We start from the raw sequence: 25143 nt of genomic DNA, 5'->3' as shown, positions 1-25143 counted from the left end.
ACAACATATTTACATTTACCGATACACATACACAAGCAAAAGCCACTGCTAAATAATGACGGTGAATAAAATGTACGTATACACAATGCACTCCAATATACAAAGACAATGCAATGTACAAAGTACAATATAATAAAAAAAAAAGGTCCATGGTGTATCAACAATGCAGAATACTCAAAAATATAACTTGCTGAATTTGAAAAAAAAAAAAATCATAAAGTATGCTCATTCACCTCGTGTTTTTAACAATTATTAATGACCTAGCACAATTTCCTTTCAAAAAGCTAGTAGTTAGAAATGCTAATTGCACAAAAGCTTGGTAGAACAGCTAACACGTGTACTCAAGTTAGAGTACTGTTACTTTAGAGTAATATGAGTCAAGTACAATTAAAAAAAAGTAGTCATCTATGTAATCATTTAAGGAAGAGTAAGTATTCCAAGAAAAAAAAAAAAACTACTCAAGTATTGAGTAACTTGTGAGTAACTTCTGATTTATTTAGTTATTATTTTTTTAATGGTTATTGGACTACACCCATAGTTTGTGTGTGTGTGTGTGTGTGTGTGTGTGTGTGTGTGTGTGTGTGTGTGTGTGTGTGTGTGTGTGTGTGTGTAAAATATTGACTTGTATCAGCTTCTACATCTGTATCTGAATTGGTGCTTTTAGGGAGAATAGGGTCAGTCCTTCCCATACGGCTTGTTCTAATTCGCCAGGAAGTATGCAAGGCACCGTTTGATTGGTGGACTAGAGGCAAACGTCACTCGTGCTTACATTTGATTAGTGAAAACATAGTCACGTGACTGTGCCCGCTTGGAGAAGGCTTTGCTCAGCCAAATGAATACGTCTTTGCAAGCAGTAACCATCCATCCATCCATTTTTTATCGCTTATTCCCTCCGGGGTCGCAGGGGGTGCTGGAGCCTATTTCAGCTACAATCGGGCGGAAGGCGGGGTACACCCTGGACAAGTCGCCACCTCATCGCAGGGCCAACACAGATAGACAGACAACATTCACACTCACATTCACACACTAGGGCCAATTTAGTGTTGCCAATCAACCTATCCCCAGGTGCAGTAACCAATAGATTACAAATAGTTATGATATATATAAAAATACAATTGATCCAAAAAGTTACTTAAGTAAAGGGAGCACAAAAGTATGACTCCAGAGGTGACTGGTTCCGTTTTGATGTTGGGGAAACTCTTACTGTCGGATCGAGTGTGTCAAACATTAAACACAGCACCTGCAAATATAACTGAACTAAGGAAACAAACACTTTATCTAGTAAGGCCTTAAACATGGCTGCTTTAGAGTCACAATTGTGATAGTTTATAGCCTGTAAATCAGGGGTCGGCAACCTTTTCCATTCAAAAAGCCATTTTGACCAGTTTCACAAATTATAGAAAACAATGGGAGCCGCAAATTTTTTTTGAAATTTTAAATGAAATAAAAAAGTTTTTTTTTTTTTTTTGCATTGTGCTATGTATAACCAGGGGTCTCAGACACGCTGCCCACACCTTTATGTGGAATTTGAAAGCTGGTGCGGCACGCGGGTTTTTATTTAATAGCGCTTGTCAGCGTCATGCGTGCCGTGATGGTACAGCATATAGCACACACTACAGTCAGCGTGCCTGATCAGCCACACGTTGTATGGGGCTTTTGCTTTGCTCACGTACGTAACAGCATGGCATACTTGGTCAACAACCACACAGCTCACACTGACGGTGGCGGTATAAAAAAAAAAAAAAACTTTAACACTCTTACTAATAATGCACCACACTGTGAACCCACACCAAACAAGAATGACAAACACATTTCGGGAGAACATCTGCACCGTAACACAACATAAACACAACAGGACAAATACCCAGAATCCCATGCAGCCCTAACTCTTCCGGGATACATTATACATTGCTTGATTTATGGAGAATACATCTTTGTCCTAACTGCACACTGCCTCCGGAATTCCGTCTGCGGCTTAGAGAAACGAGCCACGCATTAACATGCGAGCGACCCCACCGTAATTTGGCGTGTAAATATGTGAGATTATAGCCAATGGCTAATTTCCATAGTTCCTCTGCAACACATTCAAAACATAATACACAGATAATACAATGTAAACTCTCCAAAATGTAGGTACCAATGGGGCTGTTTTAAACCCATTTCTGCCACAAATATACATTGTGAATTACACGTATACATAAAACCTATGATAAAATACATATTTCATAATGTACATAACACTTCCATTTATTTACAGCAGGGGTCGGCAACTCGCTACCCCGCCCACCTCAACCGACGCACAAGGGGGGGGGGGGGGGGGTGATGTGTGAGGGAGCAGGGTTGGGGTGGGGGCGGGGTTTGGTGGTAGCAGGGGTGTATAATGTAGCCCGGAAGAGTCAGGGCTGCATAGGATTCTGGGTGTTTGTTCTATTGTGTTTATGTTGTGTTAAGGTGCAGATGTTCTCCCGAAATGTGTTTGTCATTCTTGTTTGGTTTTGGTTCAAAGTGTGGCACATTATTAGTAAGAGTGTTAAAGTTGTTTTATATCACCACCGTCATTGTAACCTGTGTGGCTGTTGACCAAGTATGCCTTGCTGTCACGTACGTGAGCAAGCAGGAGATGTATATTGCATAACAAGTGTTGGGCTGGCACTCTGTTAATACAGATTGTAGAGGGCGCCAAATGTTGTACCATCATGGCACGCCCTCATTATAGCCGTAAGAGTGAAAATCGGTGAATATTAATCCCGGGAGTTTTCTGCGAGAGGCACTGAAATCCGGAAGTCTCACGGGAAAATTGGGGGGTTCAGCAAGTAAGCTGCTGAGCCGCATCAGAGTGATCAAAGAGCCGCATGCGGCTCCGGAGCCGCGGGTTGCCGACCCCTGCTGTATATAAATGGAAGTGTTATGTACATTATGAAATATGTATTTTATCATATGTTTTATGTATACGTGTAATTCACAATGTATATTTGTGGCAGAAATGGGTTTAAAACAGCCCCATTGGTACCTACATTTTGGAGAGTTTACATTGTATTATCTGTGTATTATGTTTTGAATGTGTTGCAGAGAAACTATGGAAATTAGCCATTGGCTATAATCTCACATATTTACACGCCAAATTATGGTGGGGTCGCTCGCATGTTAATGTGTGGCTCGTTTCCCTAAGACGCAGACGGAACTCCGGAGGCAGCGTGCAGTTAGGACAAAGATGTATTCTCCATAACTCAAGCAAAATACAAAAATACAGGAAAGCGTGCCAATAGCACGGGAAGCTAAAAAAAAAAGCTAACGAGAAAGTTTAGCATAAAAACAGGTTGCATAACGCATACAAAACAGCCAGACCGAGTTAAGTTAAGTTAAGTTAAAGTACCAATGATTGTCACACACACACTAGGTGTGGCGATATTATTCTCTGCATTTCACCCATCACCCTTGATCACCCCCCGGGAGGTGAGGGGAGCAGTGGGCAGCAGCGGTGGCCGCGCCTTGGAATAATTTTTGGTGATTTAACCCCCAATTCCAACCCTTGATGCTGAGTTCCAAGCAGGGAGGCAATGGCTCCCATTTTTTATAGTCTTTGGTATGACTCGGCCGGGGTTTGAACTCAGTGGCGAAAGGCAGGAATAAATGGCTATCTGATTAGTGCCCGGGAGCAGGTGAGCGCCTCGAACACTAATCAGAGGCAGGTGAAAATAATCAGCACCCATGGCAACCAAGAACACAAATCCAGGGGTGCTGAAAACAGAACTAAGGGAGTATTTAAACTAAAACAAAACATGATCCGGGCTACGGATCATCACCGAATGCCATCCATCCATTTTCTTCCGTGTATCCCAGGTCGGGTCGCGGGGGAAGCAGCCTAAGCAGAGAAGACCAGACTTCCCTCTCCCCAGCCACTTTGTGCAGCTCCTCCCGGATAATCACCGAATGTTTTTTTTTTTTTAATGTATTGCCCCTTTTAAGTCAACTAAATATACATCTGAAACTATGTGTTTATCTAAAATAAAGGAGGAAACATAATCTAGGTTCTAAAAATGGGATGAAACTTTTTCTGTGAAAAAACTAACAAAAAACAAACATGTGAAAAAGATGATCCTACTGTACTTCTTCATAAACAACCATTATTGTAATATCCAAATCATACAATGTTTGGTTGGGATTACAATGTACAGCTACAGCAAAAATGTATATTTTTCAACTTAAAACTTTAAAAAATATCAATAGTTAAAACAGAGGAAGAATGGTGAAATATTTGACTCACCAAAGTTGACATCTGTGAAAAGTTTCCTGACATCTGCTTGGTCACATGTGGTGTATCAGCATCAGCTCCATCCACACTCACTAAACTTTGACTCATGGCTTGCATATTCTTCATGTCACTTTTCCTGGAGTCGGTGGTCCTGCACACCTCGTAATTGTACACGTGTTGGAGAGTCCCTGTCCCCAAAGTGTCTGAGTAACGTGGTGGATAATATGGAATGACAGGGAGGTTGGAGTGGTACAGGACGCGAGACTGTCTCCACCTGTACACTTTGACTGATATGATGAGCAGCAAGCAGGTGATGAAGAGGAAGGAGACCACAGCCAAAGACAAGACTAAATAAAAAGTCAGCTTGTCATTGTACTCCTTGTCGTGCATGCTAAAGTCAGTGAACTCTGACAGCACTTCAGGGAAGCTGTCCGCCACCGCCACGTTAACAATGACTGTAGCTGAACGAGAGGGCTGCCCGTTGTCCTCCACTAGAACACTCAGTCTTTGTTTGACGGCATCTTTATCAGTGACTTGGCGGACAGTTCTTATTTCTCCATTGTGTAGGCCCACTTCAAACAGCGCCCTGTCTGTGGCTTTGTGCACTTTATAGGAGAGCCAGGCGTTCTGTCCAGAGTCCACATCAACAGCCACCACTTTAGTCACCAGATAGCCCACATCGGCTGAACGAGGCACCATTTCAGCCAGCACCGAGCCACCAGTCTGGACCGGATACAGGACCTGGGGGGCGTTGTCGTTCTGGTCCTGGATCAGGATGCGAACGCTCACATTGCTGCTAAGGGGAGGGGAACCGCCATCCTGAGCTCTGACCACCAAGTCCAGTTGTTTAATTTGCTCATAATCAAATGATCGAACAGAACTAATAACTCCAGTTTCAGAATTTAAAGAAACATAAGTAGAAACATGACTGCCACTTATCTGCGTGTCCTCTAAAAGATAAGATATTCTCGCATTTTGATTCCAATCAGCATCTCTGGCAGTGACAGCAAATATGGAAATGCCAGGAGAATTATTCTCTGAGACATAAGCAGAATAAATGTTTTTATCAAATAATGGTGCATTGTCATTAATGTCTGAGATTCTAAGATGCAACTTTGTTGAGGTAGAAAGAGGGGGCGTTCCAAGATCAGTGGCTGTTATTGTTATGTTGTATTCTGGAACAGACTCTCGATCAAAGTACTGATCTGAAATCAAATTATAATAATTTGTTAAAGATGTCTCTAATTTAAAAGGTAGTTTTCCATCTATTGAACATGTTATTTGTCCATTTCTGTCAGCATCTGCATCCTTTATGTTTAGAACTGCTACTGTTGTACCAGGAGGCGAATTTTCAGAAAGAGGGCTGGAGAATGATTTTACATTAATAACTGGAGCATTGTCATTTACATCAATTACATCAAATATAATTTTACTGGTCCCAGTAAGCCCACCTTGATCCTTTGCTTCCACCCTCACTTCATATTTTCTGTCCTTTTCATAATCTATTTGACCGGACACATAAATTGTGCCTGTTTTGTCATCAATATTAAATATATCTGCTGCACTTCCTTTCATTTTAGACAAAGTATATGTGATGAGTCCATTTGAACCACTGTCAGCATCTGTAGCATTTACAGTAATTATACTAGTTCCTTTCACTGCATTTTCCATGACAGCTGCTTTATATTCTGATTGGTTAAACACAGGCCGGTTGTCATTTGCATCTAACACATGTATGTCTATATTTACTGTACCAGACCTCTGTGGTGTTCCTCCATCCACTGCAATTAATTTTAAAGACAAACGGGGACATTGCTCTCTGTCTAAAGGCTTCTGGAGCACCATTTCAACATATTTGCTGCCATCTGGATTTGCATGCTGGTTCAGTATAAAATTATTGTTTGGTGACAAAATGTAATTCTGTAATGTATTTTGTCCTACATCTTCATCCTCTGCACTCTGCAGGGGAAACTGCACTCCAGCTAAAGTAGATTCACTTATTTCAAATATGAGAGCTTTATCTTTATTTGCAAAGATGGGAGCATGATCGTTTATATCCAAAACCTCAACAATTATTCTGTTCAATTCAATCGGGTTTTCTAAAATGACCTCAAAGCTGAAGCTACATGGCGTCACATCTCCACAAAGCTGCTCCCGGTCTATTCTGTCATTAACGACGAGAAGCCCTTTGTCTGTCTTCAGCTCGGTGTACTGGATGTTGTCTTCTGTCAAAATGCGGGCCCGCCCTGAACGCAGCCTTTTCACATCCAAGCCAAGATCTTGCGCCACATTACCGATCACTGAGCCTTTCTTCATCTCCTCCGGGATAGAATAACGAATCTGACCACCTACCGTGGTGACCAAATGAAGAAGGAACATGAGCGATCCTATTTGCCATCGGCATCCGTTCAAGGACCTCCATTTTGCGCATGAAAAAGAGAAACATCCATGAGCGCGCATGGTGACAAAAATAAAAGAAGTGCGATGAGTTCCTCTGGTAAATAATCCGTTTTCTGCTTACATAAACCACTCCGATGTTATCATGCAAATGCAAAGCACAGAAGGTTCTTCTATCGTTTGCCCTCACCGCCAACAAAAGACTAAAATGCTCCTCCAATGCCTCGTCATTTGGAGGGAGGACAGCATGACGACGACGCAGAGAAAATCATATGTAGGCCAATAGCGTCCCTTGGAGTCCAAAACGTAGAAAGGCGAGCATAGTAGCAATAATAATAAAAAACAATATAGTCCGTCCACTTTGTGCAATGAATATAGGAATAAAAATATATATATTGCACAATACTTAGTAGTCTAATTGAAAACGAAATAATCACCTAAATCACCAGACAACAATGGTAAACTAAAAATAAAGGAACACATTAAATTGTTAAAATGCAAGGATAAATGCATTTAATCAATGTTAAAGTGGACTTTAAAATGCACACTAATTTAGACAGTAAGATAAAACTATATATCCAACAATACATTTTTAGAAAAGGAGTATTATAAATGATGAGGCTTTCAAAGTTGTTTTATTTTTCCATTTGTTGACATTTGTTATATAATTATTCGTTTATTCTTTATTATCATCAAAAGTATTTATTATTGTATTGTTGTTTAACTTAAGTCACAATGAAATAAAAACACTTATTTTAAGACACAAACATTGCTGCCATAAATTGTGTCAACACTGTACACATAATTCATTATTGGAACTAACTTTACTGTAAAGGCTCCAAATTATTACAACATAATAAAATATTTGGAAAAGTTATTGTGACAATGATGTTGTACTGGATTAATATTTTTGACTTCAGGGTGTAAACTAAATTCCAAACACGACAGTATTGAGTTTAATAAATATAGATAATATAGATAATGAGATCTGTTGATAATAAAATTATAAATCTATAATAATCAATATTAAAATACAAGTAATTACAACATTTTAGTTTTTATATAGTGCAATAACCCATTTTGAAAAAGTGTAGTCATCCCCGGCAGGTTTCAGGATTTAAAGTCGTGGTCATCTTAGTTTCATCAAAAACAATGAATATAAAATGTATCCAAAATGCTTATTATATTACTTTTGCAAGGCACATGCCAAATTCTAAAATATGTCATTTTCACTTCCTTAAACAGAAATAATATTTAATTTTTCCAAAATATATATTCATTTCCATACACATCCATGGAAATGCATGGCGACTACTCAGACAATAAAAAACAAAACAAAAAAACAAAAACAACCCTAAAAAATGGTAAAAATATTTGACTCACCAAAGTTGACATCTGTGAAAAGTTTCCTGACATCTGCTTGGTCACGTGTGGTGTATCAGCATCAGCTCCATCCACACTCACTAAACTTTGACTCATGGCTTGCATATTCTTCATGTCACTTTTTCTGGAGTCGGTGGTCCTGCACACCTCGTAATTGTACACGTGTTGGAGAGTCCCTGTCCCCAAAGTGTCTGAGTAACGTGGTGGATAATATGGAATGACAGGGAGGTTGGAGTGGTACAGGACGCGAGACTGTCTCCACCTGTACACTTTGACTGATATGATGAGCAGCAAGCAGGTGATGAAGAGGAAGGAGACCACAGCCAAAGCCAAGACTAAGTAAAAAGTCAGCTTGTCATTGTACTCCTTGTCGTGCATGCTAAAGTCAGTGAACTCTGACAGCACTTCAGGGAAGCTGTCCGCCACCGCCACGTTAACAATGACTGTAGCTGAACGAGAGGGCTGCCCGTTGTCCTCCACTAGAACACTCAGTCTTTGCTTGACGGCATCTTTATCAGTGACTTGGCGGACAGTTCTTATTTCTCCATTGTGTAGGCCCACTTCAAACAGCGCCCTGTCTGTGGCTTTGTGCACTTTATAGGAGAGCCAGGCGTTCTGTCCAGAGTCCACATCAACAGCCACCACTTTAGTCACCAGATAGCCCACATCTGCTGAACGAGGCACCATTTCAGCCAGCACCGAGCCGCCCGTCTGGACCGGGTACAGGACCTGGGGGGCGTTGTCGTTCTGGTCCTGGATCAGGATATGAACTGTGGCTACAGAACTTAAAGGAGGGGATCCGGCATCACGGGCGGTAACGTTAAAGTGAAAGGATTTAATTTGTTCGTAATCAAAAGATCGGACTGCGTGGACGACACCGTTCTCTGAGTTGACTGAGACAAAAGAAGACACAGCTACTCCATTAACTTCTTTCTCCTCCAGGAAGTAAGACACCCGCGCGTTCTGGCCCCAGTCTGCATCACTAGCACTGACAGTAAACACAGAAAAACCAGGAGAGTTGTTCTCTGGTACATTCTTACTGTATTCTGACTGATGGAATTTGGGCGGGCTGTCATTCACGTCAGATATTTTAACGTTTATGTTTTTACTACTAGACAGAGGAGGAGAGCCTTGGTCAGACACTTTTATGGTAACATTATATTCAGAAACACTTTCCCTGTCTAAGAAGTTTTCTGTAACAATGGTGTAATAACCTGTTAATGAAGACTCAATTTTGAAAGGGACGTCAGAATTAATAGAGCACTTGACAACACCGTTGCTCTCAGAGTCTTCATCATTCACGTTAAAAACAGCTACTGTTGTACCTGGGGGAGAATCCTCAGGTATGGACTGAGACAATGACATAAGTTCTATTGTAGGAACATTGTCATTCTCATCAATTATGTTAACAATAACTTTACATGTATCAGTAAATCCTCCATGATCACTCGCTTGAATATTTAACTCGTGTGAGATAGACTTTTCAAAATCTAATTTACCTTTGATTTTTATTTCTCCTGTTTTAAAATTTACATAAAAAAGTTTTTGTGCCTCCTTGCTGACCTGAGGGGTGGAATACGTGACGTCACCATTGAGGCCTGCATCAGCGTCACTTGCACTAACAGTAGCAATCAACGTTCCTTCAGGTGAATTTTCTCGAACATCTACCTTATAAACAGGCTGGCTGCACACAGGTGCGTTATCGTTGGCATCCAGCACAGTGATTTGAATTCTCACCGTCCCTGATCTATGTGGCTCACCGCCATCTGAAGCAATCAACATGAGAGTGTGAGTCTCCTCTTCCTCTCTGTCTAAAGGCTTCTCTAAAACCATTTTGATAACTTTCATTCCGTTTTTTTCACTCTGAACTTCTAATTTGAAATGATCTGAAGGTTTAAGAATGTATTTCTGAATATCATTATTACCGACGTCAGGGTCGTCTGCATTAGCAAGAGAGAAACGGGTGCCCACTGCAGCATTTTCTGCTATTTTTAAATTAATTTCATCTTGGGGGAAAGAGGGACTGTTATCATTAATATCTATAACTTCCACTGTTACACGATGAAGCTGGATCGGATTTTCTAAAATGATGTCAAAACTGAAGCTGCAGGGCGTCGTCTTTCCACAAAGCTCTTCTCGGTCGATGCGCTCTTTAATAACAAGTGTGCCTTTGTCTCGCTTTAAATCAACATACTGCCGGCCTCCTTTTGCAATAATACGAGCTTTACCTGCTACTAGTCTGGCCACATCCAAGCCCAAATCTCTGGCAATGTTTCCAACAAAAGAGCCTTCTGCCTGCTCCTCTGGTATGGAATAGCGAGCCTGTCCACTCACTGAGCTCAGCTCGCAGAGACAAAGAATGACAAACAGTGCGCGCCATCGGCCTCTGACTGCGTTTATCCACATATAATCCATCTTCAAGACAAAAAAAAAATGGCGATAATAATCCTTCAGAGCAAAACCAGACACTCCTTAAACAAAAAAATCTCAAATAAGAATGACGATCCACAAGAAAGATTTCTCTTCAAATGGCGAGCAGACCGTCGTCTTCGCAAGCAGTGAAGCTCTAAAAGGAGACCAATAGGACCACAGCACTAAATATGTTCACTCTTATTCAATGACGTGTCAACAGCGGCCCTCAGAGCATTTTCACAGTAATACACCTTCATATTTATTAACTGTCAAAAATATTTAATGCAGACGTTAAATTGATTAAGACTTCATAAGCTGGCAAACATATACAATTAAAATGCCTAATATAACAAAATATGTATTACATCAGTTCACTTTAGACCCATATGTTGTCATATGGTCATATTAGAACTTTTATTTTGAAATTACGAATAACATAAAAAAAAAGAAATTCCAATCCGTAAGGAAATTTAAAGAAAGGCATACGTTTGTAAAAAAAAAAAAAAAAGCATTAACTTTAAAAATAAAGCATAATTAATGTCAATGTATATATTTTTAATTATATTAGTTTCATTTTCTGACATGCAAGATGGATGTATATAATACGTTTATTTTTTGTTCAGTGATTTTATCATGTTGCATTTTTTTCTATTAGTTAAATCAATGTCCCAGTAAGATTATAATCAAAATTGGTAAACATAATACAATTTGTTGTATTAATAAGTCCTAAATTCCGTATATTGTATATTCATGATCAGTATTTTTATTTTGGTGTTTGAGTAAGTTATCTTTTGACACATGCATAGTTGTAGATTTAGTTGTAGACGTGTTTGAGTTGAGTTACTTCCAGTCACTAACTATTCAGCACCATGGACAGTGGTGATTAATAGTGCAACAATAACTCATTCAACACTCTAAACGTTGGGAGAGAATTGTGGAAAAATAACACAATACAAATTAATTATTTAACATTAAACAGAAACAGGTGACACTAATAAATACATACAATAATTAGGCTGGACAACAAATACATAATAAGACAGCCAGTAAGTGTTAATCTAGTTTTTTTCAACGTCATACTGTATGGTTAATTACAGGGCATTTTGCATGTGTGCGCGCGCGTGCGTGTGTGTGTGTGAAGTGAATTGAAGTGAAGATACTTATATTTATATAGCACTTTTCTCTAGTGACTCAAAGCGCTATCACCTAGTGAAACCCACTATCAAAGTTACATTTAAACCAGTGTGGGTGGCACTGGGAGAAAGTGGGTAAACTATCTTACCCAAGGACACAACAGCAGTGACTAGGATGGCGGAAGCGGGGATCGAACCCGGAACCCTCAAAATTGTTTATTACAAATAATTGTATCCTCTCTTTTGATAGGAAAACAAGTTGGCATGTTTGAATATTGACATTGTGAAGAACAGAGGAGCTGTTTATACTGAACACAATGTGGGACGTGAGATGCTTTCTATGGTGCTGAAAGTTAGTTAGTTTGTGGAATCAAACAGCTCCAACTCCATTCCAGCAAAGACATATAGAAAAAACAGAGGAATTAAAAAACACAACTACTTATAATTATATTAGGAATGCACATGTACCACTTGAACCACTGCACAAACAAATGACTAACACATGTCACAGCCACAGTAAGACTTTATGATTAAATAAAATATATCAATTTACTCAATAATCTACTTCCTAACAAAATCATGAAACATTTGATTTACAAAACATCTATATTATGTACAAAGCATCTGTGCACACGATTTGTTAATGGCCCACATTAGGGGAGTCTTAACCAGATTTCAACAGGTTGAAGTTAAACTCAGTGTACAGGTGATAGTTAGTACTGACAATTTACATTTGACTTTCCAACTAAACAATGTCAAAAAAGCCAAACTGTTTTACAAAGCAGAAGAGAAAAATATAAAAATATATATACACTGTTCAAATGAAAGTTGACAAACTTACACACTCAACAGCATGTAAAATATTAGGTCATATATATATTGTATATTATATGATATATGATCAAAGTTCAGGTAAATGTCAACTAGGAGTCATGAACATGCATTAAAGCTAATAACGTTATTAAACAAAGGCAGAGAAAGTGTGGATAAAGGTGAAAAGGTATGAACAGCTAAAAGAAAGACAGTCTTTATTGCCTAAAATGATGCAAAACCAGACCATGTGGCTAAACGTTGAAAGTTGATGATTTCAATATACTAGACAGTGAAATATATGTACACAAAAAAGGAGCTTTGATTAAAAATGTAATGAGGTTTAAAACCCTGAAGCTAAAAAAATTCCAGTCAAAGTGTGTGATATGAATTTTTCAACAATGATCAAAAAAGTGTCAAACAACAGGAGTCAAGAAAGATCGTATATGAGTAACATGGCAAGTCTACCTTAATGTTCCTAAATAACTGTGTAGAAACCAAATTTTCAAGTTGCAAAGTAATTTTATTGTAACCTCTTGCGAGCTGTGTAAGTTTTAAAAATAGAAAAAAAAGGTGAAATGTTTCACTCACCAAAGTTGACATCTGTGAAAAGTTTCCTGACATCTGCTTGGTCACATGTGGTGTATCAGCATCAGCTCCATCCACACTCACTAAACTTTGACTCATGGCTTGCATATTCTTCATGTCACTTTTCCTGGAGTCGGTGGTCCTGCACACCTCGTAATTGTACACGTGTTGGAGAGTCCCTGTCCCCAAAGTGTCTGAGTAACGTGGTGGATAATATGGAATGACAGGGAGGTTGGAGTGGTACAGGACGCGAGACTGTCTCCACCTGTACACTTTGACTGATATGATGAGCAGCAAGCAGGTGATGAAGAGGAAGGAGACCACAGCCAAAGACAAGACTAAATAAAAAGTCAGCTTGTCATTGTACTCCTTGTCGTGCATGCTAAAGTCAGTGAACTCTGACAGCACTTCAGGGAAGCTGTCCGCCACCGCCACGTTAACAATGACTGTAGCTGAACGAGAGGGCTGCCCGTTGTCCTCCACTAGAACACTCAGTCTTTGTTTGACGGCATCTTTATCAGTGACTTGGCGGACAGTTCTTATTTCTCCATTGTGTAGGCCCACTTCAAACAGCGCCCTGTCTGTGGCTTTGTGCACTTTATAGGAGAGCCAGGCGTTCTGTCCAGAGTCCACATCAACAGCCACCACTTTAGTCACCAGATAGCCCACATCTGCTGAACGAGGCACCATTTCAGCCAGCACCGAGCCGCCCGTCTGGACCGGGTACAGGACCTGGGGTGCATTGTCGTTCTGGTCCTGGATCAGGATGCGAACGCTCACATTGCTGCTGAGAGGAGGAGAACCTCCATCCTGAGCTCTGACCACCAAGTCCAGTTGTTTAATTTGCTCATAATCAAATGATCGAACAGAACTAAGAACGCCAGTTTCAGAATTCAAAGAAACATAAGTAGAAACAGGACTGCCACTTATCTGTGTGTCCTCTAAAAGATAAGATATTCTCGCGTTTTGATTCCAATCAGCATCTCTGGCAGTGACAGCAAATATGGAAATGCCCGGAGAATTATTCTCTGAGACATAAGCAGAATAAATGTTTTTATCAAATAATGGTGCATTGTCATTAATGTCTGAGATTCTAAGATGTAACTTTGTTGAGGTAGAAAGAGGGGGCGTTCCAAGATCAGTGGCTGTTATTGTTATGTTATATTCTGGAACAGACTCTCTATCAAAGTATGAATCTGAAATCAAATTGTAATAATTTGTTAGAGAGTTTTCCAATTTAAAAGGTAGTTTTCCATCTATTGAACATGTTATTTGTCCATTTCTGTCAGAATCTGCATCTTTTATGTTTAAAATTGCTATTGTTGTACCAGGAGGTGAATCCTCAGAAAGAGGGCTGGAGAATGATTTTACATTAATAATTGGAGCGTTGTCATTTACATCAATTACATCAAATATAATTTTACTGGTCCCAATTCGTCCTCCTTGATCCTTTGCTTCCACCCTCACTTCATATTTTCTGTCCTTTTCATAATCGAGCTGACCGGACACATAAATTGTACCTGTTTTGTCATCAATATTAAATATATCTGCTGCACTTCCTTTTATTTTAGACAAACTATATGTAATGTATCCATAAGAACCACTGTCAGCATCTGTAGCATTTACAGTAATTATACTAGTTCCTTTCACTGCATTTTCTATAACAGCAGCTTTATATTCTGATTGGTTAAATATGGGTTCGTTGTCATTTGCGTCTAAAACGTTGATTTCTATATTTACTGTACCAGACCTCTGTGGTGTTCCTCCATCCACTGCAATTAATTTTAAAGACAAACGGGGACGTTGCTCTCTGTCTAAAGGCTTCTGGAGCACCATTTCAACATATTTGCTGCCATCTGGATTTGCATGCTGATTCAGAATAAAATTGTCATTTGGTGACAAAATGTAATTCTGCAATGCGTTTTGTCCTACATCTTCATCCTCTGCACTCTGCAGAGGAAAGCGCACTCCTACTGCAGCTGATTCACTTATTTCAAATATGAGAGCTTTATCTTTATTTGCAAAGATGGGAGCATGATCGTTTATATCCAAAACCTCAACAATTATTCTGTGCAATTCTAACGGGTTTTCTAGAATGACCTCAAAGCTGAAGCTACATGGCGTCACATCTCCACAAAGCTGCTCCCGGTCTATTCTGTCATTAACGACGAGAAGCCCTTTGTCTGTCTTCAGCTCGGTGTACTGGATGTTGTCTTCTGTCAAAATGCGGGCCCGCCCTGAACGCAGCCTTTTCACATCCAAGCCAAGATCTTGCGCCACATTACCGATCACCGAGCCTTTCTTCATCTCCTCTGGGATAGAATAACGAATCTGACCACCTACCGTGGTGACCAAATGAAGAAGGAACATGAGCGATCCTATTTGCCATCGGGATCCGTTCAACGACCTCCATTTTGCGCATGAAAAAGAGAAATATCCGTTTCCGCGCATGGTGACAAAAATAAAAGAAGTGCGATGATTTCCTCTGGTAAATAATCCTTTTCCTGTTTCCATCAACCAATTCGATGTTAACTTGCAAATGCAAAGCATAGAAGAGTCCTCTATCGTTTGCCCTCACCGCCAACAAAAGAGAGAAATGCTCCTACAATGCCTCGTCATTTGGAGGGAGGATTGCTTCACGTCAACGCAGAGAAAATTATTTGTAGGCCAGTAGCGTCCCTTAGAGTCCAAAACATGGAAGGACGGGCATAATAAAAATACTAATAAAAACCAACAGTCTGTACATTTTGTGTAATGTCTATATGAATATAATAATTGTTGCAAATCATTTAAGAGTCTATATGAAAACGAAATAATCACTTAAATCAATTGTAAACTCAAAATAAAGGAACACATCAAAATCCATGATGAAACGGAAGGAGAAATGACTCCCATCAAGGTTGAAGTGGACTTAAAAATGCACAATAATTTACTGAAAGTGGATTTCAAACTATAAGTGCCATAGACAGTAAAATAAAAAGTATATATCCAACAATATATTTTTAGAATAGGAATAATGTATATGATGATGTCTGCAAAGTTTTTTTTCCCTTTCCTATTCGTTAACAAATGTTACATTATTATCGAAATATTCAAACAGTTTTGTTTAACTTAAGTCACAATATAAAATAAATACTTGTATTAAAACACCAACAACACTGACAGAAATTGCGTCAACACTGTACACGTAATTCATCTTTGAAAATAATTATACTGTAAAGGCTCAACAATAATTTAAAAAAAAGGGGAAAAAAGTTTATATACAGTATACATATATATATATATATATATATATATATATATATATATATATACATACATACATACATACATACATGTATAATTATATATATATATATATATATATATATATATATATATATATATATATATATATATATATATATATATATATATATATATATATGAAAGCTATTGTGACAATGATGTAGTGTAATAATGTACTAATGTAATAATGTGTATTTCCGGGTGTAAATTAAATCATTTAAAAAGTTGTCCAGCAAGACCTGCATTATTGTGTTTAAATAATATAATGTTATATTAGATCTGTTGATATTTAAATTATATATTTATAACAATAGAAATGAAAATACAATTGGTGAAAACCTTTTAGCTTTAATAAAGTGCAGTAATCTACCTTAAAAATATATATTTATCCTGGTAATTTGTTGCTTTTATACCGAAAGTCGGGGTCGGTATTATACTTCATTTAAAAGACATTTAAAATAAATTTAACTGAACTTTACTCGTCTATATTGTAAGACATTTCATGACAGATGAGAAACATCTCACAATTACACACACAAACTTGGATTATAAATGCCACATAGATTAAAACACTGGAGCTAAAACAAAAGTCCAGCCATAATGCTATAGTTCTCTAAACAATAATCAAAAAACACAACAACAGGAGTCTGATAAGGTCATATAAAATGACCTGACAAGTCAGCAAAAAATACTTAATGTTGTTAAACATCTGTAAAGGAAGCAGAAGCTTCAAATTGTAAAGTGACAATACTGCAACCTCTTGATGGCAGTTTAAGTTTTAAACCACACAAATAGATAATGGATGGTTAAATGTTTCACTCACCAAAGTTGACATCTGTGAAAAGTTTCCTGACATCTGCTTGGTCACATGTGGTGTATCAGCATCAGCTCCATCCACACTCACTAAACTTTGACTCATGTCTTGCATATTCTTCATGTCACTTTTTCTGGAGTCGGTGGTCCTGCACACCTCGTAATTGTACACGTGTTGGAGAGTCCCTGTCCCCAAAGTGTCTGAGTAACGTGGTGGATAATATGGAATGACAGGGAGGTTGGAGTGGTACAGGACGCGAGACTGTCTCCACCTGTACACTTTGACTGATATGATGAGCAGCAAGCAGGTGATGAAGAGGAAGGAGACCACAGCCAAAGCCAAGACTAAGTAAAAAGTCAGCTTGTCATTGTACTCCTTGTCGTGCATGCTAAAGTCTGTGAACTCTGACAGCACTTCAGGGAAGCTGTCCGCCACCGCCACGTTAACAATGACTGTAGCTGAACGAGAGGGCTGCCCGTTGTCCTCCACTAGAACACTCAGTCTTTGTTTGACGGCATCTTTATCAGTGACTTGGCGGACAGTTCTTATTTCTCCATTGTGTAGGCCCACTTCAAACAGCGCCCTGTCTGTGGCTTTGTGCACTTTATAGGAGAGCCAGGCGTTCTGTCCAGAGTCCACATCAACAGCCACCACTTTAGTCACCAGATAGCCCACATCTGCTGAACGAGGCACCATTTCAGCCAGCACCGAGCCGCCCGTCTGGACCGGGTACAGGACCTGGGGGGCATTGTCATTCTGGTCCTGGATCAGGATGCGAACGCTCACATTGCTGCTGAGAGGAGGAGAACCTCCATCCTGAGCTCTGACCACCAAGTCCAGTTGTTTAATTTGCTCATAATCAAATGATCGAACAGAACTAATAACTCCAGTTTCAGAATTCAAAGAAACATAAGTAGAAACAGGACTGCCACTTATCTGTGTGTCCTCTAAAAGATAAGATATTCTCGCGTTTTGATTCCAATCAGCATCTCTGGCAGTAACAGCAAATATGGAAATGCCCGGAGAATTATTCTCTGAGACATAAGCGGAATAAATGTTTTTATCAAATAATGGTGCATTGTCATTAATGTCTGAGATTCTAAGATGTAACTTTGTTGAGGTAGAAAGAGGGGGCGTTCCAAGATCAGTGGCTGTTATTGTTATGTTATATTCTGGAACAGACTCTCTATCAAAGTATGAATCTGAAATCAAATTGTAATAATTTGTTAGAGAGTTTTCCAATTTAAAAGGTAGTTTTCCATCTATTGAACATGTTATTTGTCCATTTCTGTCAGAATCTGCATCTTTTATGTTTAAAATGGCTATTGTTGTACCAGGAGGTGAATCCTCAGAAAGAGGGCTGGAGAATGATTTTACATTAATAATTGGAGCGTTGTCATTTACATCAATTACATCAAATATAATTTTACTGGTCCCAATTCGTCCTCCTTGATCCTTTGCTTCCACCCTCACTTCATATTTTCTGTCCTTTTCATAATCGAGTTGACCAGACACATAAATAGTGCCTATTTTTTCATTAATATTAAATATTTCTGCTGCACTCCCTTTCTTTTTAGACAAACTATATGTGATGAGTCCATATGAACCACTGTCAGCATCTGTAGCATTTACAGTAATTATACTAGTTCCTTTCACTGCATTTTCCATGACAGCTGCCTTATATGTTGATTGATTAAATATAGGTTCATTGTCATTTGCGTCTAAAACGTTTATTTCTATATTTACTGTACCAGATTTTTGTGGAGTTCCTCCGTCCACTGCAATTAATTTTAAAGACAAACGGGGACGTTGCTCTCTGTCTAAAGGCTTCTGGAGCACCATTTCAACATATTTGCTGCCATCTGGATTTGCATGCTGATTCAGTATAAAATGATCATTTGGTGACAAAATGTAATTCTGCAATGCGTTTTGTCCTACATCTTCATCCTCTGCACTCTGCAGAGGAAAGCGCACTCCTACTGCAGCTGATTCACTTATTTCAAATATGAGAGCTTCATCTTTATTTGCAAAGATGGGAGCATGATCGTTTATATCCAAAACCTCAACAATGATTCTGTGCAATTCTAACGGGTTTTCTAGAATGACCTCAAAGCTGAAGCTGCATGGCGTCACATCTCCACAAAGCTGCTCCCGGTCTATTCTGTCATTAACGACGAGAAGCCCTTTGTCTGTCTTCAGCTCGGTGTACTGGATGTTGTCTTCTGTCAAAATGCGGGCCCGCCCTGAACGCAGCCTTTTCACATCCAAGCCAAGATCTTGCGCCACATTACCGATCACCGAGCCTTTCTTCATCTCCTCTGGGATAGAATAACGAATCTGACCACCTACCGTGGTGACCAAATGAAGAAGGAACATGAGCGATCCTATTTGCCATCGGCATCCGTTCAACGACCTCCATTTTGCGCATGAAAAAGAGAAATATCCGTTTGCGCGCATGGTGACAAAAATAAATAAAATGTGATGATTTCCTCTTGTAAATAATCCTTTTCCTGTTTCCATCAACCAATTCGATGTTAACTTGCAAATGCAAAGCATAGAAGAGTCCTCTATCGTTTGCCCTCACCGCCAACAAAAGAGAGAAATGCTCCTACAATGCCTCGTCATTTGGAGGGAGGATTGCTTCAAATCAAAGCAGAAAAAATTATTTGTAGGCCAGGAGCGTCCCTTAGAGTCCAAAACATGGAAGGACGGGCATAATACAAATACTAATAAAAACCAACAGTCTGTACATTTTGTGCAATGTCTATATGAATATAATAATTGTTGCAAACTCTTTAAGAGTCTATATGAAAACGAAATAATCACTTAAATCAATTGTAAACTCAAAATAAAGGAACACATCAAAATCCATGATGAAACGGAAGGAGAAATGACTCCCGTCAAGGTTGAAGTGGACTTAAAAATGCACAATACTTTATTGAAAGTGGATTTCAAACTATAAGTGCCATAGACAGTAAAATAAAATAAAAACAATCCAACAATATATTTTTAGAATAGGAATAATGTATTTGATGATGCTGCAAAGTTTTTTTTCCCTTTCCTATTCGTTAACAAATGTTACATTATTATCGAAATATTCAAACAGTTTTGTTTAACTTAAGTCACAATATAAAATAAATACTTGTATTAAAACACCAACAACACTGACAAAAATTGTGTCAACACTGGTAATTCATCTTTGAAAATAATTATACTGTAAAGGCTCAACAATAATTAAAAAAAAGGAGAAAAAAAAGTTTATATACTGTATATATATATATATATATATGTATATATATATATATATATATATATATATATACACATACAAACATACATACATACATATATGTATAATTATATATATATATATATATATATATATATATATTTTTATATATATATATATATATATATATATATATATATATATATATATATATATATATATATATATATATGAGAGCTATTGTGACAATGATGTAGTGTAATAATGTACTGGATTATTATTTTGGATTTCCGGGAGTAAATTATATCATTTTAAAAGTTTTCCAGCAAGACCTACATTATTGTGTTTAAATAATATAATGTTATATTAGATCTGTTGATATTTAAATTATACTGTATATTTATAACAATATAAATTAAAATGCAAGTGGTGAAAACCATTTAGCCTTAATAAAGTGCAGTAATCTACCTTAAAAACATAAATTTATCCTGGTAATTTGTTGCTTTTATACCGAAAGTCGGGGTCGGTATTATAATGTATTTAAAAGCAATTTAAGAGAAATTTAACTGAACTTTTCCTCGTCTATATTGTAAGACATTTCATGACAGATGAAAAACATCTCACAATTACACACACAAACTTGGATTATAAATGCCAAGTAGATTAAAACACGAGCCAAAACAAAAGTCCAGCCATAATGCTATAGTTCTCTAGACAATAATCAAAAAACACAACAAGAGGAGTCTGATAAGGTCATATACAATGACGTGACAAGTCAGCAAAAAAATACTTAATGTTGTTAAACATCTGTAAAGAAAGCAGAAGCTTCAAATTGTAAAGTGACAATACTGCAACCTCTTGATGGCAGTTTAAGTTTTAAACCACACAAATAGAGAATTAATGGTTAAATGTTTCACTCACCAAAGTTGACATCTGTGAAAAGTTTCCTGACATCTGCTTGGCCACATGTGGTGTATCAGCATCAGCTCCATCCACACTCACTAAACTTTGACTCATGTCTTGCATATTCTTCATGTCACTTTTTCTGGAGTCGGTGGTCCTGCACACCTCGTAATTGTACACGTGTTGGAGAGTCCCTGTCCCCAAAGTGTCTGAGTAACGTGGTGGATAATATGGAATGACAGGGAGGTTGGAGTGGTACAGGACGCGAGACTGTCTCCACCTGTACACTTTGACTGATATGATGAGCAGCAAGCAGGTGATGAAGAGGAAGGAGACCACAGCCAAAGCCAAGACTAAGTAAAAAGTCAGCTTGTCATTGTACTCCTTGTCGTGCATGCTAAAGTCAGTGAACTCTGACAGCACTTCAGGGAAGCTGTCCGCCACCGCCACGTTAACAACGACTGTAGCTGAACGAGAGGGCTGCCCGTTGTCCTCCACTAGAACACTCAGTCTTTGTTTGACGGCATCTTTATCAGTGACTTGGCGGACAGTTCTTATTTCTCCATTGTGTAGGCCCACTTCAAACAGCGCCCTGTCTGTGGCTTTGTGCACTTTATAGGAGAGCCAGGCGTTCTGTCCAGAGTCCACATCCACAGCCACCACTTTAGTCACCAGATAGCCCACATCTGCTGAACGAGGCACCATTTCAGCCAGCACCGAGCCGCCCGTCTGGACCGGGTACAGGACCTGGGGGGCGTTGTCGTTCTGGTCCTGGATCAGGATGCGGACGCTCACGTTGCTGCTGAGAGGAGGGGAGCCTCCATCCTGAGCTCTGACCACCAAGTCCAGTTGTTTAATTTGCTCATAATCAAAGGATCGAACTGCATGTATAACCCCACTTTCTGCATTTATAGAAACATAGTCAGACACTGGAGATCCACTTATAGCAGCATCTTCTAAAAGATACGAAATACGCGCGTTTTGATTTTCATCAGGATCGTCAGCGCCAACTGTCATAATCGAAACACCTGGAGAATTGTTTTCTGTTATGAATGCACCGTAAACCGCGTGAGGAAAAACTGGAGCATTGTCGTTCACGTCAGACACCTTTAAAGTAAAAGTTCTTCTGGTCGACAAAGCAGGAAGTCCCGCATCTGTGGCAACAACAGTGATGTTGTATTCTGACACACTTTCACGGTCTAAAGGCGCATCTGTTAACAAGGTGTAATAATTTCTCAAGTTGGATTTGACTTTGAAAGGAGATTGGTTTTCAATTCTACACGTCACGTGTCCGTTTTCAGCAGAGTCGATGTCTTTAATGTTAATGATGCCAACTGTCGTGCCAGGCGGCGAGTCCTCGGACACAGGACTCGTGAATGACATGACGCTCATCACGGGGGCGTTGTCATTCACATCCATGACGTCAACGATGACTTTGCATGAATCCGTCAACCCTCCCTGATCTTTTGCATCAATTCTCAGCTCGTATTTTTTATCCTTTTCAAAATCAATAGAGCCCTTAACCGAAATAACGCCGCTTTTTTCGTCAACTGCAAACACATCAATGAGACTACTGTCGATGTCTGAAAAATGATACGTCACTAGGCTATTGGAGCCGAAGTCCTTATCAGTGGCATTGACAGTGACTACATAAGCACCTCTAGCAGCATTCTCCATTATAGCAGCTTTGTACACTGACTGGTTGAAAACAGGCGCATTGTCGTTCGCATCAAGAATATAAATATTAATATTTACTGTACCAGACCTCTGCGGGCTTCCACCATCCACTGCTATTAATTTTAAAGCCAGATTAGGCAGCGTTTCTCTGTCTAATTGCTTCTGAAGCACCATCTCAGCATATTTCTTTCCATCTGCATTAGAGTGTTGTTTTAGCACAAAATGATCATTCTCGGTTAAAAAATACTCCCTGAGACCATTAACGCCTACGTCTGGGTCCTCCGCGCTTGCCAGGGAAAACCGAGCGCCAATATTTGCTATTTCGCTGATTTCAAAACGGATGTCATTTCTTTTGAAGGTCGGCGAGTGGTCGTTGATGTCTGTAATTTCCACAGTAACCTGATGGAGCTCCATGGGGTTTTCTAAAATCACCTCAAAGCTGAAACTGCACGGCATTACGTCGCCACAAAGCTGCTCCCGGTCGATTCTCTCATCCACCACCAGAGTCCCTTTGTCTGTCACCAGCTTGGCGTATTGCTCTTTCTCTCCTGTCACGACGCGGGCCCGCCCGGATGACAACCTTCTCGCATCCAAACCGAGGTCTTGTGCCACGTTACCGATCACCGAGCCTTTTTTCATCTCCTCCGGGATGGAATACCTTATATGTCCGTCGACCGTTCGGCTGAGATGAAGAAGAAACAGCAGGAGGCAGCAGCCGATGTTCTTTTTTCTGCAGCACAGAGTGCTGCGAGGTGATCCGTTGGCCATTGTGCAAAAAAGCATCGAGTATGTTCCAAAATAATCCAATTAAGATTGCCTATTCTCATCAAAACAAAGTGCCAAATAAGGACATGTGTCTTATTAAAGACACAGCAAGAGAGAAGAGTCCGTTTCCCTCAAATCCAGGCCAAATAATGCACACTGCCTCCTTTTGCATGGCAGTGAGGAGATAAAGAGAGCACATTCACTGTTGTATTGACCTACAGCGTCCCTTAGAGTTCAAAACCTGTATTGCATGCAAGAAAACTCAAATTATTTATATTTAATCAATACATGATTGGACTTTATGTACAACATTGATGCTTTTATTACAAAAATAAGCACTATCAAAGGGGTATATGGCTATTCCCTTATCGGTATCATCTGATTGCTACTGCACTGTATGTGGACTTTGATAAAAAAAACTGTTGCACTTTATATACTTCTGCATTTTAAATGCAGCTGCTAAAATACTGTAACTTCACCGCCCACCGATTTATAACTCACATACCCTCTATGTATTGTACTTGTATTTTAAATTGTTTATCATTATGCCATTTCAATAATGTTGTGTATTTTCAATCCTGTGTAATTTAATTGTGGATGTTAGATGCACCATAAAAGGACTACAGAGGGAAATTAGCATGTTGCTAAATCTGGTGCAGCCATTTTCTTAAAGGGGAACATTATCACAATTTCAGAAGGGTTAAAACCATTAAAAATCAGTTCCCAGTGGCTTATTTTATTTTTCGAAGTTTTTTTCAAAATTTTACCCATCACGCAATATCCCTAAAAAAAGCTTCAAAGTGCCTGATTATAACCATCGTTATATACACCCGTCCATTTTCCTGTGACGTCACATAGTGAAGCCAACACAAACAAACATGGCGGATAGAACAGCAAGTTTATAGCGACATTAGCTCGGATTCAGACTCGGATTTCAGCTATTCAACAGATTACGCATGTATTGAAACGGATGGTTGTAGTGTGGAGGCGGGTAGCGAAAACGAAATTGAAGAAGAAACTGAAGCTATTGAGCCATATCGGTTTGAACCGTATGCAAGCGAAACCGATGAAAATGACACGACGAACCAGCAATACGGGAGAAAGCGAGGACAAATTCGGCAATCGCCTTCTAACCAACGATTGATATGTGTTTGTTTGGCATTAAAGGAAACTAACAACTATGAACTAGGTTTACAGCATATGAAATACATTTGGCAACAACATGCACTTTGACCATGATTGTACATTTATGTCCAAGTCTCATGAATAAAAAAAAGTATTAACCCGGACTACAAAATATGATAATAGAGCACTGAAACGGTATTACTAATTTGGAGCATGTTAGCTGCTGTCTGTAGTTTTGAAAGCAGCAAGCAGCCTTGTGGAATTAATTTTGTACAGTTTAGTGACAAGAAAGACATGTATAGACATGCCGACCAAACTAAATACCACAACTGCGACTACATCTATCCATCCATCCATTTTCTACCGT

The 25143-nt window shown here is 39.0% G+C and overlaps 5 protein-coding genes across 5 annotated transcripts; all 5 read right to left on the bottom strand.

Moving 5' to 3' along the window:
* Positions 1 to 3311: 3311 nt before the first annotated feature.
* LOC133576786 (protocadherin beta-8-like) lies at positions 3312 to 7152 on the bottom strand. Its single transcript, XM_061930127.2, has 2 exons — positions 6332 to 7152; positions 3312 to 5038 (listed from the first exon to the last, which is right to left on the bottom strand). The coding sequence occupies exons 1-2, from the start codon at positions 6710 to 6712 to the stop codon at positions 4211 to 4213; spliced, it is 1209 nt and encodes a 402-aa protein (XP_061786111.2). The 5' UTR covers positions 6713 to 7152; the 3' UTR covers positions 3312 to 4210.
* LOC133583031 (protocadherin beta-16-like) lies at positions 7092 to 10864 on the bottom strand. Its single transcript, XM_072912410.1, has 2 exons — positions 8033 to 10864; positions 7092 to 7112 (listed from the first exon to the last, which is right to left on the bottom strand). The coding sequence occupies exons 1-2, from the start codon at positions 10445 to 10447 to the stop codon at positions 7092 to 7094; spliced, it is 2436 nt and encodes an 811-aa protein (XP_072768511.1). The 5' UTR covers positions 10448 to 10864.
* A 153-nt stretch (positions 10865 to 11017) lies between these two features.
* On the bottom strand, positions 11018 to 15812 carry LOC140677566 (protocadherin gamma-A7-like). Its single transcript, XM_072912366.1, has 2 exons — positions 15046 to 15812; positions 11018 to 13752 (listed from the first exon to the last, which is right to left on the bottom strand). Exons 1-2 carry the CDS (start codon positions 15523 to 15525, stop codon positions 12793 to 12795), a joined length of 1440 nt encoding a protein of 479 aa, XP_072768467.1. The 5' UTR covers positions 15526 to 15812; the 3' UTR covers positions 11018 to 12792.
* A 1229-nt stretch (positions 15813 to 17041) lies between these two features.
* On the bottom strand, positions 17042 to 19907 carry LOC133576893 (protocadherin beta-8-like). Its single transcript, XM_072912409.1, has 2 exons — positions 19154 to 19907; positions 17042 to 17860 (listed from the first exon to the last, which is right to left on the bottom strand). The coding sequence occupies exons 1-2, from the start codon at positions 19631 to 19633 to the stop codon at positions 17042 to 17044; spliced, it is 1299 nt and encodes a 432-aa protein (XP_072768510.1). The 5' UTR covers positions 19634 to 19907.
* A 1296-nt stretch (positions 19908 to 21203) lies between these two features.
* Positions 21204 to 24678, bottom strand: LOC133583021 (protocadherin beta-11-like). Its single transcript, XM_072912408.1, has one exon. It carries the CDS (start codon positions 23667 to 23669, stop codon positions 21204 to 21206), a length of 2466 nt encoding a protein of 821 aa, XP_072768509.1. The 5' UTR covers positions 23670 to 24678.
* Positions 24679 to 25143: the final 465 nt, after the last annotated feature.

The sequence above is a fragment of the Nerophis lumbriciformis genome, linkage group LG36 (assembly GCF_033978685.3).
Source record: "Nerophis lumbriciformis linkage group LG36, RoL_Nlum_v2.1, whole genome shotgun sequence".
In the NCBI taxonomy this organism is placed as follows: Eukaryota; Metazoa; Chordata; class Actinopteri; order Syngnathiformes; family Syngnathidae; genus Nerophis; species Nerophis lumbriciformis.
This window is presented reverse-complemented; position numbering and strand designations above follow the sequence as displayed.